Raw genomic sequence first — 22,125 nt, 5'->3', positions numbered from 1 at the left:
CATTTTTGGACGTTGCAGACTTGGACGCCATTTGAGAGTTGAAATATGGTTTAGTTTACCCATCATATTTATGCTCATATGTTTTCATAGATGGACTCTTGATGCGTAGATTGTATGCAGATTCCAACAGCAAATGACATTAGCTGTTGGCATAGCCTTCACCTTGATAAAACACTTATGTTGAGTCATGGCAAGCCACCAGCGGAGTGATGAATTATATTATGTACTTTATGCCAGTTTTATTCTTCATTCTAGGCTTGAGTAGAGCTATCTACAAATAAACCCATAACTTTATTTCGTAATACAGAACAGCCACCAGTAAGTGCTTTGCAATGTACTACCCTGAAGCTGTAGTGTAAAAGTAATGGCATCATGTCGTACATCAGCCGTGACTTCTGGTTGCATTTATATGGTGACAGAAGTCATTGTTGATGTTGATGAGTTACATGGTGAACATTTTTCTAAAAGTTTGTCCTGAATTCACTTTTAGTTTTTTTTTTAATTTATAAAAGTGTAATGTACCCCACGCTTTTTATAACTTTTAAGCCAGACATCAACTGGAATGCTGATCTAATTTAAGATTAACTGCCTGACCACTGTGCTGTTAAACTTCCGAAATTCTTGGACGGAACACTGCTCCGGTCAGAGGCAAATGTCCATAACGCCTCCCTGAAAAACCCCAGGAGAAAAGCTGTTGCTATATCACTCGTGGGCCCTGGGGGTGGCATGGCTTCACTTTCAAATTTAATTTAGTCAAGATTATCTCAATTTACCCGGCCCGCCTGGAAACCAAAAGCCTGCAAAGTAAGAGAGAAAAGGAGAAAGGAAAAAATTCTCCTGGATTTTGCATCCATGACAAGAAAACCAATAAAACCCTGGCCTGGGGAGGACTGAGGAGCACTATCATGATATGGCACCTCCAGAAACATTTCTGACCCAAGAGCCAATGAACAGCGCTTGGTCTGCAGCTCATCTTCAATGCTGAATATTTTTTCTTCCAGTGAAGTCCCGCTGGGAAAGAAACGTAATTAGGACTGTAAAAACACAAGTGGATGTCACTAATATGCTGTAACACACAGCGGGCCACATCGTTGAACCCGACTGCCCTGGGTTGATTAGAGCTTTAATAAGTAGAAGATGGTCTGCTGCGGTGAAACGTTTGTTCATATCGTCGGTGAGGGGGACCTCCTGAAATCCAATCTTGCATTACCTCAGTCTCAGGAGCTGTTGATTCACCAGCAGCAGCTCTGGCAGGCGGGTGTCGGTCTCGGGGCACCCCGCCTAGGAAATGTTACTAATCCTCTTAGCAGTTCTCGCCTGGATCACGGCTTCTGCGCTCGCTGGGGCCAGCGTCCCGTACGCCGCCACAATACGCCTCTTCATGTTGACCCGGCATAGCTCCTGCAGCTGGACCTGCTGTGTCTGTTTATCAGCTCTTAGTCTGTATAGGCCTCATCTTAAGCCTCTTCACCAATACGCATAAAACCATGAGTCTCAACCCTACAGGCGCAAAGTACTAGTTTTGCCCATGCTCTATTTTATAATTTATGCAGTCATTAAATAAATACATAGAAATGTTAAATACGCAGCTTCAACATGTCATGCAGTAAATACTTTAATGTTTTCATTCATGCCATTTCACAAGTATGCATATAATGTTCCTGCAATGTTCTGGTCTAGTCATGACATGTCTTCGATGTTACAAATCAAAAGTAGATGTGGAAAATTTGAGATAAATGAATGTAATATTTATGATTTACTATAAAAACTCTTGATTTCCAAATCTCCAAAGTGCTGAAGTGCTATATCATTAGAGTAACCTTTTGTATGCTGAATTGTATAATATTTTTTTTTATGTCCACTTAGCAGTTTTGTAAAATTAACGGAAATTCTTGCACTTTGGATTTAGTAACAAAGATACGACAAGATGGCATAATGCCAAATATTTGTACTCGGAGGTCAAAAACAGTGCAGATCTTTCAGCCTGTCATCAGTCTATCGTCAGTCCACAGTGATAGGCTTATTATAGAAACATTTTCAAATGTTTGCATGTTATTTGCCAGGATCTCAGAACAGAAATGTAGGCTAATTTTCACAGCATTCCTTCAGTTGTTATTCCTTGTGACTAAATCCAAAATAAACTCTTGTCTCCTGTTTTAGCTGCTGTCAGTCCTGTTAATCGATGTCAGTCGAAGACACCTGGAACATAATTTTTTTTTATGTTGAAAGTTTGGGTCGAGAATTGTCTCTATTATCCAATAATATTTTTTTAAATAATATATATTTGGCATCCTCCTGTCGCCAAATGCACATCCACTTTTTATTTTGCACACATGTACATTTTCTGGGTTCAGAGTACTTGCGTGGTATTGAAATGACCATGTTCAGTGGCATGCATTTTCCATCAGGTATGACAGCTGGCTTGGTGTCATTGAGGAAATCTTGGCCAATTTTCACTATTGACGTTTGTCAGAAGTCAGCAGTCTGTTATAATTATTGAATAATGGCTCCACTTCAGACTAATTTCCCAGTAAGAGAAGCATTCAGACCTGTTGCACCGTATGATCGCATTAAGAGGGGTAATGAGAGAGAAGAGGGTAAGAGAGAGAAGTTTAAAACTTTTCATTTTCAGCTCACTTAAGACTTTATTTGCCCAATTATTGATCCCTCCACCGAGCGAAGTCTTAACTGTATTATCTAGGCCTGTGAAAACAGATGACAGGAACTTAAAATTAGCATTTTATTAGCAATAGATACACATTTACTGTAGCAACAGGCAGATGAAAGGCACGTCCCTCCCTCCAATTAGTTTAAGGTGCACTTGAAACATACTATATCAGACATCAGTACTACATCATCAGACTCTGTAATCTTCTAAAGTCACCCTACTTTCTCATTACAAATTGTTTGATCTCTGGAGCCACAATTAGCCTACAGAAGTACAGTAACCCATACTTTTGCTTCTTTATTGATGCAAGGGTACAGGCTACTGTAGGGGGAAAGCACAGCAAAAAGCACTGGACCTGAGTGGACTGCAGGAGAAGAAAACCTATTATGAAAACCTTGTTTAAGACCTTTAATTTAGCTCAAAGAAATCCAGTGGGGTTTCACATGACTTCCACTCAATGATTCAAAATATCTTTAAGCAGAAACATAAGCAGTTACTCTTATCAAGACACTGTGGAAATCTTGGTGAGTGATGATGCATAGCAACCTTGGTGTTCTGTCAAAGCCAACAGCTGGCCATAGTGTAAGAGGGAGAGAGTATGAGGGAGAACGTGTCCCTGTGTTGTAGACCCCCAAGTCTGCCCATACTGCTGCCTTGGCCAGTCATCAGACCTTCTACTGAAAGAGGGTCCCTGTAGATGTTGTATTTGAGAATGGCCATCTTCCTAGCACAGTCACTAATGGCAGAAATCCACCACAGGCGAATACATACCACCTCTGTGATGGAATCGAACGGAAATTAGTCTGAGCACGCTCTTAGCACTTCTTGTGAAACACTGGCATATTTTTCTTTGCCTTAACTGAGCCCGGTGCTCCAAAAGGATCATTCATATCCCCCTCCCTGAAGCTATATGCTTAATCGCCAGCTGCAGCGTTGGTAAGACTGTGGCGGTGTGAAGGGGAGCATTCCTGTGTGTGTCTGCGAGGGAGGGAGGGGTAAGAGAGGAGGGACATTGTACCCTTTCAGCTGCTGGCAGGGCTGCCAGCTGTGACTCGTGAAGATGGATTAGTCTCACACTCAGGTGAGCTGTAGACGGCTCTCTTTTCATTCCCATGTTCCCTATGCAGTCTCCTCCATTGCCATTGGCCCCTCCTCCATTTCTCCTGCATCTCTTGAAAATAAGCATGATTTTGTTTATATCTGTTGTTCTATGTTAGCTGTGAATAAACCAATAATCAATATCAATATAAGCTAATTTTTGCCTGAAAGGTTTGTTTAGTCAGAGCCACTGGAGTAGTATCAAAACCTTTGCAAGGAATCCCACTTAATAAAGTTCAAAGACATTGACAAACTTTTGATGTTATCAAGATATCAACTGTTGCATAAAACTATTTCATTTCAGCCAGGCTGGGTTGATGCCCATCATGATTTTTTCCTTAAATGTTTAGTGTTTTATTTGCTGTCCCACACCCCACTGTTAAGGTGGCAAGCAGAAAATTCCTTTAATTTATAGATGTTGTCTTGCCTTCTACTCAGAACATCTTGTTAAATGTAATGACGTAAGTTTGGTATGCTGTGCATTAACTGGTGTCAGGGCAGAACCAAGTTTGTACATCACATCAGTCCCTCAAGGTGTTTTGACCTACATTCTGCGAGCTTGCAGTGTTTTTACCCTCAGTGAGCTGAACGTGTCATCACACATAGCCCTACACAGGCATGTGGGTCAAAGGAGTAATCATGGAGTTCATGCGACTGAGGAAAGAACACAAGGAGGACTTATATTTTAGGCACCGGTCATTTTATCGGTGCCTTCTAGTCTGGATTTATGTGAATGTGCCACATCTGAGGAAGTCAGAGTAAATTAGGTTCAAACTCTTGCTTGTCTTACAAGAAAGGCAGGGCTTGTGGGATTTTGGAGGCTGTAAAAACAGTAGAATCCCCACATAGTGATGATTTGCTGTGCTACTATTTATCTATAAATGGTATAAAATGTCCTTTATATTACCAACGAGAAGCACGCATATGGGATGTTTCTTGTTACACTTTTAAATTGTTCAAATTGTTGCACACATTTATGATAGATTTATGTCATTGTTTACCTTAAATATCCAAACACGGGCGCTTGATATTCAGTTTATTTAAACTTAGTGCCTTGAAGTATCCATAAATTGCAGTTAATCTCTAGTTGTAAAGGCAATTGAACTATTCAAACATTTATAAAAAGCTTATTACTTGAACTTGTAAATCAACGGTTCTCTCTTTCTGTACATTTCCTTACCCTGGTCAGTTGATCTGGTTTGTTACACCTTCAGTACAATTTACTACTAAGAAAAATATTTAGACTTCACATATAGTTTGAAGGCGTTCCAAATTGACATTCCTGACGTGGTCTTCTAAGCCCTTGAGTCAGTCTCACTTTATTTTTTCACCTTCCGTGTGCTAATATGTCTCGCTAACTTTGATTAATACTTCTGAGGTTTCAAAAGTTCATTTGAAGTACCACTGTTCTTTCTGCCATAAGAGGCACACATACAGTGTTCTGTTGGCATCCGTGTTTTTTTATATTCTGCACGATTCAGTAACAGTTTTCCAATAACAAGAAATGAGCGCTTGTATGAAATGCAAGTAATACCACTTTCAGTAGAATAAAGTTGGTAGACTATGTTGATCGTTCTTTTCCCCTGAACCATAGCTGTTAAGATCTTTGTGGAATGTAAATAATTAGCTCTCTGATCACAGGCTTTAGGAAATCGTTGAAAAAGCACACAGGAATGGCCATAAAACCTTTCCTTCCCTCTGCTGTACCATAGCAAAAACAATAACCTTAAGGGAATAATGGCTGTACTCTGCAACTGAAGGGTCGTGAGATCCTGCCAGATACACTGTGACCCTTTCACCAGCTCCTGCCCTGGTACCAAGACTGAACAAACAGGACAGGGAAGCACACCTCCCTGACACACCACAGCAAAATGTGACAGTTCACATGTCCTGCCGTTATGCAAGGATCTGTTGATAAAAACAACGTTTGACTAATTGAGCTTTCAGGTTGACATAAGGTTTATTAACTCAAGCTGTGGCGCGAAGCCAGATCGGTCCTGATTGCGTAACTGATAACCGAAGTGCCTGGACTCGACTAAGAGAGGTTACCTGACATTCATTGGGATCGCTGATGGAGTGAAGACATTAGTAAACATCGAAAAAAATATCACGTTGAACACCTGGCCAATGAGAGTGAGAATTCAGCTCCCCCAAGGTGAAAGACTAGAATAAAATGCATAAGAAGTATGCATAAGAAGCATAAGGCCTGAGGGACCCAGCTGGTATCCTCATGTGGGCACACAATACTGTCGAGTCATTTCAACATGGATTAGCCAGCGGGTGTCGAATTAGGCCGGGCGTCATGGATTAAATCCTGGGTCTTCGTGGAGTCGCTTCTGCACCCAGGCTGCAGCAATGGACATCCCATTACGCTGCAGATGTGTTTGGACAAAAAAAAAAAAAAACAGGCGGACGCACAAGAGGCGCGCTATATTTGGTCCTGAGGCATGACTGGCATTCGCTCCCAATGCAGCGCATGCATCTTGTCTGATGTAGAAAATCTGTAATGTTAAGCATTCGGGTCCTGTAACATATGGGCCTCTTTGTTCTGCCAACTCCATATTTTCATAAGTTTTCCAAATAATAAAAGAAAGAGCGAATACTTTAGCACCTCTCCCTTTCAAGTCTTCGTCGAGGAATGTGATGGGGGGGGGCAGCGCAGATGTGTTTGATAAAGGTGGGAGATTATGCAAGCGCTTGGTCTGGACGGGGATCCCTTTGATTAAGATCAGGCCTGGCTAGGTTTCGTTTGGGGGCCGTCCAGGTGTCTACTGCCCCTGAGAGAGGCAAGAATGCCCGAATATGATACCATCCTCTTAGGCCTCAATTAATAGCTTCTGGTAGACAGACGTAAAGGTAATTAAAAGACTCTTTCTACCCCTAACCGAATTCTCTGGCTCCTTGATATCCGCGTGCTTATTAAGCATCTGCTGAGACAGAGATATTGCTGTTGGGCTTCTAATTTAGTGACAGCCGAGCAGCTTGGGTTGAAGAGAATGGCAGTAAATATATCAACATTCAAAGCACACACATGTGGGACCCCATAAAATATTTCCTTTTGTAATATAACTCAAGTGAGTGACTACAGATTATTTATTGTATGGCTGTTATCACAAAGTCAGCGAAGGACATGTGCTTTCAGCTGTTCCTCTTGGGTGCGGATAATACCATACACATGTCGCCAACTGTATCTTACAGTAGGGAAGACCACCTTTGTCGCACTATAACAGATTTGAAATAATCAAAATGCAGGTTGTCCAAATGTATTTATTTTGCATGATAGAGATTAACAGGCTTCTCATGTAAATTAAGGCATGTGTAGATTAAGTACAAGGTCTGTGAAGTTGAAGACACAAAAAATGTAATTCTAAATTGTATAAAATGTGTTCTTACGCATCTTATTAACTTTTCCGGAGAGATCGCCTTTTTTGTCTTTTTGTTTATTAGAAACCCATCCAGCATGGTTACCTTCCAGTTTTGGACAATGTGCGGCATTTTCTGAAATGTGTAAAGAGAACATCTGCACGTTTCACAAGGGTTCACCACTATCAATTTCACTGAAATGAAGAAGGAATTAGGCAGTGGATCATGTGATGCATGAGTCTTATCAGTACCTGTTCATAACCTGCATTAGCTGAAACACTCTTGAACGTATTCATCCTCAGAAAAATGTATGCTTATCTGAACCTGTCTGTGCTTCTGAGTGCTCTCATTCATCCTAGGATGGCAGTTAATACTGTCTGAACTTTAAAAGAATCACTTTATTTGTAATTACAGCTGAATTTTGTTGAGCTGTTTCACTCACAAAAATGCAATTACGTTGTGACAGTTCTTGTTGCTGATTTTTATGTACACCACATGAAAAAAACATTTTAAAAAAAGCTTCCATCCTGCCAGGGTTGAGGGTTGAATCTCCCATTAATAATTTTCCTGAATGGCATCTTGCCCAGACCTGCAAAAAACTCTTAAAAACAAAATAAAATTCCAGCCAATATGATATATTGAAACTGTTTAGGTTTGGGTTTATCAACAGGAGCCAGTGTCTCTTCTCCCTTCTTGTTCCTGGCAAGAGGGAAAGTATTATTTCTGGCAGTTTTCAATTTTATGTGATCCTACTCCTAGCGTCTCACATTGAAGATTCATGATAAAAATGTGTAGGAGCATTGCTTTTTTAGATGAGGCCTTTATTGAGAACCTTAAAGAGACAAGACTAACTAAGCTAAATAGACTGTAAACCTGTCAGTATATTCTCCTCAGCATATTAACCTCTGAATGTTGAAATTTTGCTTAGTTTTCTTGTGAACATAGGTCGCAAATCAAGCTACAGGCGCTTCTTTTATTTTCCATGTACCAGATTGTGAGAATAGCCAGCTTATTTTCTTTGAATGCTATTCCTTGGTTGTTGTCTGCGGCAAGAAGTAGCATAAAAGCGCATCCCTCTCGCCTGGTAACACCTGAAAATCACATGCGACTACAGAGGAGTTGGGGATCATATGAAGCAGGTGCAGTATGAAAGCAGTAAACCATTTGTTCTGCTGGGAAATTCCACCACAGTGCAGTTCTAAGTAATAACGTGCCACTGTAAGGCAGCTCAGCTGTACTGCTTGCTTAGGGAAGCACCCTGTCATTAGAGAAAATATCCCTTCTGTGCGTTGTCTGCTTGTCCTGTGTGGATAGGCCAGAAGAGGGCTCTGTGTGAATCTGTGAACTATAACTCATTTTTTCTGCCACTGAGCTGCAGGCAGCTTCACTGTTGAAGTACAGTCCATCTGTGGTGGAGAAGATATTGCTTTGCCTCATAGATGTGGTGTTGGGCTATGCCTTTGTGGGATTGTGTTTTTCACAATCTTGCGTTACATGATATGCTATTCAAATGTGGACAGAGTGAAGAAACGTTGTCACTTTGTGGTTTTATGGCTTTACATGTTCTGACAAACCTTTTGACTGACATTAGTTCTTAGTCGTATTAGTGAGCACATATTAAAGTGTAAAACTGTTATTTGTAAGGTTTTCTACGAAGCACATTGAGTTTAAGAATGAATGGATGCTATTTATCTTTGACTTTTGGATAATGCACTAATCTGTCGGCTGGTTGGGGCAGCAGGCAGTAACAGAATAATCTAGCACTAATAAATATTTTTATTTTATTCTGTCAAATACAAACTTATATTTTTGCTCCAGTATATTCATATATTCACCATATCTTTAATGACACATAAATAACAGGTATACTGTATACTGTGGCACTCAAAAAACAGGTCAATTTTCAGACTTTCAGAAGAATCACTAAATGCTAGCTCTTTTGATTTATTAGCAGAAGCTTTTAAATGTGGAGACCTTGGCATGATAGAAACACCTGAATGGAAGAGTGTTGAGAAGAATTCCTGGCTTTATTAGGAGAGCTACGCCCCAGGTGACTTGGGCAGGGGAAAAAAAGCAAAGTATGTGACCGAAGTCATAGACCTCGTAATATGAGCAGCGTGCTTTCTGCTGCGGTAGCCCTGAATTGTTTAACTTTGCGAGAGGAACAGTGAGCCCTCAGAGCAGTGAGCCGATGGACTAAACCCCCAACCTGTGTGAAGGGAGGTCCGCGATTATCTTACTGCCGAGAATCCCACAAGTGCTTCTGTTTTATTGACTCACTGCATGGGGGCGTCAAACTCTAAAAGCACAAGAAGCTTATCGGAAAATTGTACGTGTGTCAGCCAGAAAAGGAAATGTGAGAAACGTACAAAAATGGACATTGGGAGGAATGTGGGGGGTGTGGGAACTGTAGTTTTACTTTGTGTGTATAACAGTGGGAATGAGGGGTGGGGGTAGCATATGAAATAATTCCCTTTTTAACATGAACCTCTCAGATTTTCTTGAAAGGGCACTGCATACACATTGCAACTGTTGGTATTACTACCCAGGGAAAAATTTCACGTTGGGATCTTAAACCATTTTTCAACATGATAAATAGCAGTGCATTTCTGTTGCCATTTAGGCATTTCATAACATGATTTGTAGTTTGAGAGTTATCAGTGTTTTTATGATTGGAGTCTTTTTCATGGCAAACTCATATAAAATCCATTTACGCAAACTAGTTAAAGCAAGACACTTTCACACTTTATTTCCTGGCCATGGTAAAATTGGCCAGTTCTGTAATTAGTATGGAGGAGAAAAGTGGTGCTGTATATTGGTATGATTTTTAGCTGTGTGAATGACTTCATCTCTTGACTATGGATATCTGACCACTATGAGCCCTTGGGCAAATGGTGTTTCGCTATGTAGCACTTTGTAATGGTTTGCAGTCAGCTTGACAAATGGTGGTAGAGAACTCAGACAGAGAGCAGGTGATGTCATCCCTTAGAAGCCCTTGCTGAATCCTGGCTGCGAAAGCAGGCCTGGGGCCCATTTGGTCCTTCCTTGAATCTTAAAATGCTGAAAGAATGGAAAATGTATTTTTCCCAAGAATTCAATACAGATTTCTGATGAATGTAGTCATCGTCTGTGAGTTTTACGGATTTTGTCTGTTTTCCGTATCGTCTAAGACTTCTAAGCTCTAAACAATGTTGCAGGATATACAAACGGAGTAGAAATGACTCAGAGGATTTGATGACGTAGTCTGACATGGCTAGTTTGGCATGCGGTGCAGTGTTGAAGGTTATGAGAAATGTCTGCTGTGGACTGGGTTCATTACCATGCACTCTGTGCACTGCAGACGTGCCTCCTTGGGAAGTGTCAACCAGACAAATGTTTGCTTCTACATATTTCTCTGACTCAGAGAACCTCGGGCCTCAGGCACCCCTTCCCAGCCCAGTGCACCCACTGTGACCTCCCAGAATGCTGTGCGGAAATAGAGTTGTGATTGAATGCAGCCTGCGTCTCTTGGGCCCGTTGTCTCAGTACTCATAGGAACTCCTGTCCATGTGATGATGCGAACTGAGGGAAAAATCTCTCCCAAGGCCTTAAAAATCTGGTTTCCTGTCTGATGATAGAGATGTCTTCCATGCTCCAGTAGTGCCCTTCTGCGGCAGTAGATGAGTTAGACGGGTAGTGATCCACTGTCTTACTTCAGTGGCATGGGCATGCCAGCAGTTAAGCTGTGTTCTTCTGAAGGATCGGCGGTGATGGATGGCTCCTGCTGGGTCTCCTCTCTCATACCTACTGGGGCTTGTGTTCCATGACTGTGGCGCTGGGACAAAAGGGTAGCCCACGTGTTCTCGCCCAGAAAGACAGTTTCCCAGCCCTGTTATCACAGACCATAAAAATTCCCAGCTCATGATCAAGAGACAAGGCAGTCTTTCGCTCAAATGCGCATTCCAAATTAAGAGCCTTTATTTCGTATGTCAGCCAGCATTTTGCATGGACTGTTTACATTGCTGGATTGAAGCCATGCAGTGCGTTTCAGTTATAATTATTTTGTCATAATGCCAAGTGAAGTAATTTCTGTGGCTGCAATAGGGAAATAAGTGGTTTTGGATTAGCCTCTGGCTAATTAGCCTCATTTTTTTACAGGCAACAACAACATCGGGTGATACTTTGCTGTCATCCATGCAACCAACATTCATTATGCCATGGGCAAAACTGCAGTCCGTGGTGGGATCTGTTGATTTCACACAGCCTCCTAATATTTCACATGTCCTCGAGGACGTTGCGTGCTTGTCAGAGAGTGGACCGCAGTGGACCTGCAGCTGCAGACTTCCTTTGACTTGGCGCAGGCCATAAAGAGGCATGTTTCACAGCCAACGTGTTCAAACGGATATTTTCACAAAGGCATGCATTCTCTGACCAATCTGTTTTCTCACAGAACAACTGTAAAATGGCGTGCATATGCACTCATAGTGTCCAGCTGGGCTTGATCACCTCATCTCCCCTCAGCGTTAATTACTTACAGGGTGAAACAAACCACTTCTTTGAAACAAATCAGTTTAATTTCCTTGGAAAGGTATTCTGTTAACACAGTGTTTTTATGCCGTTAGCTGAAATCCAGTATCTTGGTGGCTGGACTGATTCCTAGAGCCCGAAGTAGCACAGCACTAAATCGAGCACAGAGGAGTTCAGCCTGGCGAGCATTAGCGAGCATTTCACTTCACTGCTGACCCTGGCAACAAGACTATGGAAAAGGTTTGATCCCTCTCGTTGGTGCACTTTGTGATTGCAATCTGGCGGCCATTTTCTTTGGGAAAGGATCATATATTCATTAGGTTTACTTTGGCAGGTCTGCAGAACTCTGATCGAGAATTGAACCTGTCCTGACCAGCTGTGATGGGTGAAAACAAATCCTACTAAATACACTGTTGACAAATGCTGTAATTTCTTTAATTTCAGTGCTCAGCCTCACATACTTGTCAGTGTTAACTTTTTTACTGTGACATTTTCTGATGTTGACATAATTGAAAAGATAAGACACAGCTGCAAATAGCCATATTAGTAGTGGAGGGGATGGTGATTGGTTGTGGCAAGCCTGAGATGTATGGTTTTTCTGCACTAGTTAAACCAAGGTGTCTTTAGCACTGTGGCCAATTGCGTGGGACCTCACCTTGGATGATTAGGGATGTGGTGGTAGATGTTGGGTATGATGTGTATTTGAGATTTAACTGACAGGGCTGTGCGAAGCATCCATTGCTAAGCCTCATCCACTCATGCTTTTCAGTTATAGAAACATTTGCAGTATGAATTGTAACAGTGTTCATTTTAGTCCAGTTGGGACACTTTGTATAGCTACTGTTAGAGATAAAATTTGTTTATTGCAGATAATTTCACACTAAAGTTTCCCTTTATTCCTGATGACCTTTGTGCATGAGACCTTTGAATGAGTAATTTATGGCATTGGGCATTGATTTGTGAAATTTGATAGCATCAGCAAATCATAATTTCTTTATCATTAGAGCTCTTACTACCAAATCTCAGTTTATCTCTCACAGAGAGTGAAAAAAGGTTAATTTAGGAAGTTTATCCTAAAAGATACCGTGGGTCCAGATGAATCAATTTTGTATCTTAATTTATATACACTTTACAAAAGAAATAAGTTCATAGTTTTGTTTGTGAAATTCCACATTCATGCTGTGATTTCATACCTAATAATTTTCTCTTTCAGTATTTTTCATTGAAGTAAATTTAAAATCATAAGAACATCATCATATTGTACACTACTTACCCTTTTATTTATCTTTGTCTACTCCAGATTTCCATTTGGTCAGTCTCTTGTACAAGTAATCTTCAGTTGATAAGAAAGAAAGGATAAGTAATTACAGTGTACTATACTCTGGTTAAATATGCACAGATAAATTGCAAACCAAAAAGACTAAATAATTTCCTTTTTATTTGATAGATGATTGGTTTTGGAGGGGTAATTTACAAAGCACTATTGACACATTCTAAATGTAAGATTTATTTGTTGCTTGAAGTTTTTTTCAGTATTTAATGATGCTTTGCAGCTACACTATGGTACTACATTTGCACTCTGTATTCTTATTATTTAAGAATGATTCACTACCTCCTGTTTTGGTACTTAATGCTGCTTTAAAGCATATAAAATGGTGGAACTGTAATGCACAGTGCTGGAGTTGGGCCAATTACTGGCCAGATTTAGTCAACATTACTAGTATAGTAGATGCACAGCATGCTTGCTTTAGGAAATGAAAAGATACAACTTTTAATTGCCTCTCCCAAGTGCCAGTGGGTGAATAACAAAGAATGTGTACTTTTCTTCCTTTTCTCTGATAGACTAATTTATGTTCACCCTTTAACCAGTCCCTTTGTACAATGTATTAAGCATATTTTATTGCTTTCTTTGGGATTATGCAAGTTATCATTTTTATGTTCTCATTTTTTCTAAGCACTGATAGATTTATTGAATTAGAGCAATACTATGTTGAGATACAGTATAAGGAAATGTTATCTTCTTTACAAAAACTGTTGGTTTTGTAGTTAGCGTATAAGTACGTGGACTTCTGGTCACATAGCCTACTTTTGTTTTGGGATGCTACTTAAATGAAATGCTGTGTACTTTGAGCCGGGATCCAGAAGCGGTTCCAGAAGGAAACATTGCTTTTTAATGGATTTCAGAACATCTAAATCACTTTAAAGTGGCCTCTTAATACATATAACCACATTGACAAATTAATACAAGGGGCCTATTCAATATGAATAAACGAAAATACCTTTAAATCCTGGACCTAATAACCTAAATCACCTGGCTCCGCTGCAAACAACCAAAGACACAGTGGTTGGTCACTGTGCCTTTGTGACATGGGGTCTGGAGGTCCTGGGGGTGGAGTCAAGTCCATCGGCAAAGGTTGGGACAGCTAAGGAGTGCGGTGTGCTTGAAGTCAATTGGTAGGGGCCTGGAAGAAGTTAGTGGTGCTTATCCTGCCTCCCCATGGGACCTTTATCTCCTGCTGGAGAACGACAAGCTCCCTTTCCGGCAATTGTGAATTTAGAGTCTGTGAATGAGTAAAAAACTTCAACTCCCCCACTCACCCCAGTTACCTGAATGGGTCATATTATGAGTTGTATCCCTTTCAAATCATTTTGGGCACAGGCAGTAGGGGAGCCATGTATAAGGAACTGGATATGGTTGAAGAACTGTTTCTTCAGGCTGCACTATGTTTAGTTGTGAAACAGTTACTCAGTTTTGCCATAGGGTATTGGGTGGAAGAGTGTGTTTCTTATGCACCTTCACCAGCTTGTACAGGCCTCTATAAGATCAGTAAGTAGAGAGACCATTTAACCAAGATATTCATTCCGTGGGTGAAATGTAGTTTGAAGAATGATTGATATTCAACCGGCCGTATTAAATTGCACTGACCTGACAAGGGATGGTTTATGTCTGGCTAAGCATAGCTAATTGCAACAAAGCAAGAGACAGTGAAGGGTTGCAGAAGGGTCAGGATGTGACCTGATGTTGTAACTCCAGCTGAAAGGGTATTTAAGGCCAGAATGAGGAACGCTGATGTTTCTTAAGCTTCCCTGCAGGAAGCCGAGGGCAATTAAAGGTACTCCTCTAGACTACTTTAGACTCCTGTTGAGCATCACCTTATGTGACCAGGAATGACCAGTGTTAATGGTAGATCTGCTGGGACCAGAGCAGACAGTTAAAAAGTAAAAAAAAAAAAAGTTAAAGCATGACTATTTTGTTCACAAAGATTCTCCTGTTTGACCAAATAAAGCACTCTGTAGCCAAGGTGACACGGCTCGTAGTTCACCTCATATAATATGACAAGGTTTGAGTCAGAAAAAAGTATTCGATGTGCCAAACGATGTTGCCAGAAGATGTTCTCAAACTTTAAAAGGTTGCACCTCATCATTGAATATTGAGTTAATGTTCAGTTTTCTACTGCTTCCCTGAAGGGCAAATTGTGATGTCAGTTAGTGCTATTATGCATTATACAGGGGATTTAGGGCCTGACTTACTAAGACCTTTAGCATATGCAAAACTAAACTGTTATGTGTACAAGACTAACATTAAATGCAGCCCACTGAGAGTGATGATATTTTATAATATGCATAATATGTTGATTGGAGTACACACTGATTAAAATACAGAGGTTTTTCCGTACTCTCTGTCATGGGTGTCTTGCCATGAAAATACAATAAACCATTGCTTATTGTTTTTGTTTTTATTTTGATATTTCTTTGTGTATGTACTTCTGAGGATTTCATGAGCACCATTCAAAAACGGTTTCTAATTTAATTTTCTTGTCTGTAAAGGAAAAGAGGAAAAAACACAAAAACAAAGAGAAGGAGCCCAGTTGTTTGAGATTCAAGATGGAAAAATCATTCTGGTTTTGAGATTAATCCCTGCTTTTGCCAAATATCGGTAAAGGCATTCAACCGTATCTTCTATGCATGTCATCAGCAGGGTCTGCCGGCGTCTTTTCAGCACTTGATTGATTGACTCTTCCTCGTTGAACTTCCCGCCATCCCAGATGCCAGATGACCCAGCAAAGGGGCTCCTTCATATCTGTGGAAAAACAATCTTCCTTCCAACTGGAAGTGTATTTAGGCCATGTGAGCTTTGTCCAAGCAGTTATGTGAAACGGCCAAGTCTAATGCGGGGGAACTTTGTAACAGACAGAATAATTTATTGTTTTGAAATACCAAGACGTGTTCTGTCACTGCAGTTGTAAACAGGCGGGGAAATAACGTGATGCTCTGTGTTTTTGCGATGCTCCTAATAGCCAAGGTTCCACAGAACCGTGTCACCAATCTTCTCTGTGAAATTCATGCAAAAATATGTGATGGTTTATATCCAGTGATGTGCTGTGCTTCTCTGATTGTGACGTCAATGTTACGATTACCAGAAATTCATAGGAATTCATCTGTGTCCCACTGTTTGCTAAAGCATTTCATGCTGCCGCAGAAACTCATATGCCTGTTATTTACCAAGTTATGCTTTAATAGGGCTGACTATAGAAAACATTTGAATGACAATGTAAGGAATGATGTTTAAAGAACACTAGATTTTGACAACCATTGACTTTGAAATAGTCTGTAGTTATGTGTATATACAGTTAAATGCAAAAGTATTTGCATTCATGTTGTTTTGTCTCTGCACTCTAGCACATTGGATTTGAAATAAAACAATATGAGGTTATTTGAGGTTATGTGTAATATGAGGTTAAAATGCAGACTGTCAGCATTCGTGTGTGTATTTATTTACTGAGTGTCCTTACTGGGTGATCTATGTAGGAATTACAGCCCTTTCTATACATAGTCCCCGAGGATCCAGCAATATTGATTTTTTTCAATATTAATATCTTGGAAAATATCAAATATGTTTAATATTTTATGATGAACCATGGCATGTAATCAAAAGTATACTGGAAGTAAAATATTGCATGGTTCGGTAACAATGCAGTATCACAGTATCACAACCAAAACTTTACATCGAATTAATGCAATGAAAAAGTGAATTAGGCTGTGATATAGACTTCATTAGACTTCATTAGATGAAAGAAATGTCTGCCCAGTAACAAGTGCTGTTTTGTTTTCTCCTGCACCCTGGCTGTAATGATGAAGTCATGATGAAAACTTGCTTCGGCTTGAAAGTGTCTTATGAATTTCAGCCTTTCTGGACCATTGGATGGATTTATGGGGCTCAAGGGCCACGGTTACTGTAGTCACTTCATGCAGCTTCTGGAATCAGAATTCCAACGTCCAATCACATCAGGCCAAATTTGAGTTTCATCCACATTTGACAGTTCAATGCAAGCTCTGTGATCAGATCGCAGTTCGGATTTCACGATCCCGCAGAATAGTTCAATATTAAATAAAGCAACAGGAAAGCACATTCCTGGAAAATGGCTTTCGGTGAGGTTGTGCTTCTTTTCATTAAATTTAGCTTGTGTAGTAGAGGTAGGATCTGCACAAGGCATGCACTGATGAGGAGGCTGCAGTGGAGGCGTGCTATTAATGCAAATATTGCATTTCTGGATGCTTCAGCTGTTAGGGTGGAGTGGCGGGTATGAGTCAGTGAATGTTGCCAGCACTGGTGGAACCACAGGCCACTTAATGCAGCCTAACATCAACAGATGTTAAAAGTCGCATAGAAGTCACATTGACAGTGTAACCATATCCAGGGTTGCCATATTTTCTGCATGATTAGTCTGCAACTGATCCTTTCTGTACAAAATTAAATTAATTCAGTGCTGTCACGGTGTTATGAATGATACAATGTTATGATATGAATGAAAAAGTTAAGCACCAGCAAAAAAAAGTGATTCTACTGTGTTGTAGTGTTTTCCTGGATGGGCCCACGCGGTCTGGTTTGAATCTGGATCATGCCAGATGTTGTCTAAAAATTGTGTTTACTGGATAGGTACTGTACTTTTTATCTGGCTCTCAGGAAATGAGGGAGAGAGAAAACGGTATCATGCGGTAAGATGTGAGCTATGCATTGTTACACTGGTACAGCAACATTGCTGTGTTTCATGCTTTGCAGTGTGGAAGACCCGTTCTGTCGGAGGTGCAGCTGAGCAGCCTGTTGGAGGACTGTGTGGTGGCCTTGAGCAGGCTGCCTTCCTCGCTGACCCCGTCTGGGGCCGGATCTGGGGACCGGTCCCCTGGGGCTTCGCTGAACTGTCCCAGCAGCCCCTGCTCACTCCTGGACAGCATGCCTCGGCTCTCAGACTCCGTGCTCTCCGAGCTGCTGAGAAGCGCCCGCAGTCTGGAGACGCCGCTGCTGGGAGACGGCACGCCGTGTGGGTGATCAGGTCACATGACCTGCAAGCCAACGAAGCACACTTCTCTGTCTCTCTCACACACACACACATATACATACATGGAAACACATGCAGATGCGTGTGCACGTACACACACATGCAGTGCATGCACGGACAAACAGACACACAAATGCAAACACACATGCATGTTTAATTACTTTTAAATTAAACTGTATGAAACTGTTTTCTGAATTTGTGCTTTTTATTTTTGCATCAAGTGCATATGCATTTTTAAAAACTAATCCACTTGTAGGAGAAGCGCTAGTACTTAGAAAATGTGATCCTACAGCGTTGGGGGACCACTGGCGGACCATTTGCTAGTTTTTCCACACTGCCGTTTCAAGTATCTGCTGTTTGTGGGACAGAAAAGCTATCAGTGAGGAAATGACCGGACCAGACCAGTCTTTTTAAGATGCTGAATTACTAACTCTTGATATTTAGAAATTAATCATGCAATGTTTTATTAGTTTGAATGAAGCTTAAGTTGGATCAGGACTTTATGTACCCTTTGGTCACAATGTGCACATTTTTTCCTGGAGATGTAGTCAGAGGAAGGGATCAGATTGGATGCAGTGGGGGAAGTTACCTTGTGTATTAATGAGGGGTCATGCATAGCTGCTTCGGGGGGACAAAGGGACCGTGCAGGACTCCTAACGGCCGGGCCGTCCCATTATGGCGCTGGCTCCGGTGGGGAAGAAATTCCACGCATGCCAACCTCCACAGGTGAGCCCGCCGCTCCCGGAGGAGTCCTCAATGGGGTAACTCTAGGGTGAAATGCTTTTGTTCCATCCTACCAATCCTGCTAATTTAACTTCAGGCTATTTTCTTTTCTTTTTTTCTAATTTGTCCTTATTTGGTAATGCTCTAATTTGCAGAACGAATTCAGTGCTTGTGAGCGTAGAAGGGTCACGGTCCACAGTCATGTTCCGGCAGTACATCATTTTGTGTCATAATTAATTAGCTGTTTATGTTGAGTATTAAACTGTGAGTCTGCAGTTGTGATCAGGCATCTTCAGGCTGTAACGGTAGTAGAGGCACGGCATTACGTTTCTGCAACGATCTGGGAAGGATTCCTTAATAGGAAAGTGCACCTGGACATCTTGAGGGGAAAGTTTTGTTTTCTTGGAATGAAGATTCGCTTTTCTGTTCCCCCGGAGGGCAATACCTTGCACATTCAGGGAAGCCAGAGGATCACAGTGGCTCCTTTTAGCAAACACTAAACCAGGTTTTACTGAACGTTCCAGCCAACAGAAAACAGAACCAGAAATTCTCTGGATGAAGTTATTTTCTGATTGTGATGGGAAAGGGGCTAAAAAAAAACAGGACTGATCACAGTTATGTTTTCTGATGTCATACGGTGCACTGATACTATCCTGGTTCTTAAGTCAAGGACTTAAGTGTACTAATAAGTGCACTGATTTTTCCTCAAGGTCAGTTTTCAGATTTCAGACATGACTGGCAGACAGCAGATCTGACTTTTTTATGGCCCTGGACTGGCCTTGTCATCCAGAGACGTGTGTGAGGATCTGAGAAAGCAGACTCTCCTTAATTCCCACCATAAACTCACGGCCCCTCGCTCCTCAGCCACCTCAATGTTTGTTATGCACGGGATGTGGCGTAGCTTTCCCCCACTGTGCCCAGAGCTGCATTTCAGTGCACGCTGCTGGAGGAGTGTAATTATTTAATGGGGGGGGCTCTGACCCTCAATTAAAAAAAAAATGATTGCGCTGTTTTGACAGCCTGTAGGAAACCACTGCCTGGAGGTGCCGTTTCAAATACGTCTGCTCTTCCATCCTTCTCTCCGGTGGCTTGGATTTGTAACATCTTGTTGCGTTTACTCATGCAAGCCTCTGAGTGAAACCTGGGGCCACCGTATGTTAGAACTGAATGTTCGCGTGCGCCGTGATAAACAGCCTCCAGCAGCTCAGGGCTGTTGGGCGGTCACAGAGAAAGGCGTTACGTTTTTTAAGGTGCCCCGAATGTGCGAGCGTGTTTGCGCAGACTGCTTTAGCCGAGCCTCTGATGGGTTGAGCGGGGCCTGTAAAGTGACTGAGTCAACAGCCCGGTTCTATTCTCAGACTGTATACGAGCACCGTGCCTCTGAACTGGTAATGGGAAGCCAAAGAGCAGAGGATGCCAATCACAAGAATGTCTCGGATAAGTGGGACTTCACTTTGTTAGTTGTTTGACAGCTTATTCTCCAGACATTTTAAGAAATATGGTTGCTGAATTGCGCATATACTCAACAGGGTGTTTACAACAGTTCGTTAAATGTGAACGAAAGGCAGTCTATAGTCTAAAATCTATTATAGTTTGACTTCCTTTTGTTTGCCAGGAGAAGAGCCAAGTTCAGGTGATTGTTGGATATTTAAACACATTGCGTTCTCTGTAAGCGATGCATGATGGTCTGTTGTTTATTGACATTAGTTGGATTTATAACATCCTGTCATTCTGTCTTGCATTTAAATAATAAATTATTTTAATTAAAATCAGTCCATTTATTCAAAGATTTTCATAATGGTTAACATATAACATTTTCAAAGTGTAATTCACAGACTTCATTACATATAATAACTGCAAGTTCAGTATAACATTAAATGGATACAAAAGAATGAGCAGCAATACTTTTCCAACAGGGAAAAATCCAGAGACACATATGAGTGAAACCAGTTACATTTTTTGGACTATGCTCTCTTGTAGAAAGATGTAACTTAATCAAACAATAAATTGTGGTGTCTAGTATTGTGTGTTTTTTATTGTACACTGTAAGTATTTCGGAGGACATACGGTGTTTGTGAGAGAAAAGATGAATATTTGCATTTACAGAAACCAAGGATAATTTTAAAGAGCAATCCCTGTCTGCTGTCCTTCAGGTAGAGTAAGCGATGCACACGGATCCATTATCAGTTAATGACAGATTAATGGCTGAGTCATGAAAACCACAAAGTGGTCAGCATATGACCGAGCTTACAGCAGATGCTGGGTCCAGTGGCTGTTAAAGTGTTCATGTATGCGTGGATTGCTTCAGTATGTTTCTGCACATTTAAATCTGGGTCATGGATGTAAGTAGATTAATCATCTGGACTCAAATGACAATGCAGTAATGTTAAGAAAGGACAGGGGATTCAGTTCTGCTGTAGTCTCTGGTGGAAATGTTCTTTTTTCCACTTGTCAGTAGGGCTTGACACAGAACTCCACACAGAAAGGCCCAGGCCCAGGACCTTCTTGCTGTGAGGCGACAGTGCTACCAACTGCACCACCGTGCTGCCCAATTATTATTATCATTATTATTAAGCACTGTACAAAAACAAAAGTAGGTTGTCACAATGTTTGGTTAACCGGTGGCATGCGGTGTGTTAGTGCTTGTGAAAATGCTGTGTGGCTAGGGACTTTGGAAAACCACAAGCCATCATGACTGGTGAGCCAAAATGTTAATATCAAGCCCTGCTTGTCAGTATTTGTGTTTGTGTAGAGGGAAGAGACATTTTCACCCTGTAATGCTATTAAATTCCATAAAAGCCAGATTGGTTTACATGTGGGCTGCATGCATTTGACTCTATGCATCACCTCCATCATAAAGAAGAAGCTCAAGAATGCCACACAGGGATCTGGGGTCTCATTTATAAAATGGTCTTATGATCAAATTTAAATAGTGCCTTACACAGAAAACCATGACTAAGTTGCAGTTATACCTGCTGGTTTTGTGGAGATTCTGCTACTGCACGTTTGATGGCTGCACACAAATCTCCAAGGTACGCTGTTTTCACACTTTAAAAAATAGCACAAAGAGTTCAAGGATTATTGAAATGTTATTGGCTGCTTTTACAAGACGGTAATTGTAGGGCATGTTCATGTGAGTTCAAATTGACAGTCATTTGAAATTTATATACTGTATCACTGGTGTATAAGTCATATTTCGGTTTAAAGCAATGTAAGCTGTAAATGTAAACCTTTTCGGTATTATTATTTTATAAATCAAGTGTAAGTGCTTGGGAAATGATTTTAAGATTATGCTTAAGTTGAAATTCAAAAACATTATTATAAATGGCGCTCCTGGATACAGTGATAATGTTCAAGCTGCAACTTATTGTATAATTCATTTGGCAAAAGATCAGGTAATACATGGTAGCTGAGAAGAAAATACTTTTA

The 22,125-nt window shown here is 41.0% G+C and overlaps 1 protein-coding gene across 3 annotated transcripts in view; it reads left to right on the top strand.

Moving 5' to 3' along the window:
- fsip1 (fibrous sheath interacting protein 1) overlaps window positions 1-21,583 on the top strand; it is a 65,383-nt gene extending 43,800 nt beyond the window's left edge. Inside the window, exon 10 of one of the 3 annotated variants that reach the window (XM_064326877.1) lies at window positions 17,697-21,583. In XM_064326877.1, the coding sequence (XP_064182947.1) occupies window positions 17,697-17,963 (267 nt within the window). In that variant the 3' untranslated portion in view covers window positions 17,964-21,583. The remainder of the gene's footprint in view (window positions 1-17,696) is intronic. The other 2 variants (XM_064326860.1, XM_064326887.1) reach the window with 2 other exon arrangements.
- Window positions 21,584-22,125: the final 542 nt, after the last annotated feature.

Source organism: Anguilla rostrata, chromosome 1 (assembly GCF_018555375.3).
Source record: "Anguilla rostrata isolate EN2019 chromosome 1, ASM1855537v3, whole genome shotgun sequence".
Classification (NCBI taxonomy): Eukaryota; Metazoa; Chordata; class Actinopteri; order Anguilliformes; family Anguillidae; genus Anguilla; species Anguilla rostrata.
This window is presented reverse-complemented; position numbering and strand designations above follow the sequence as displayed.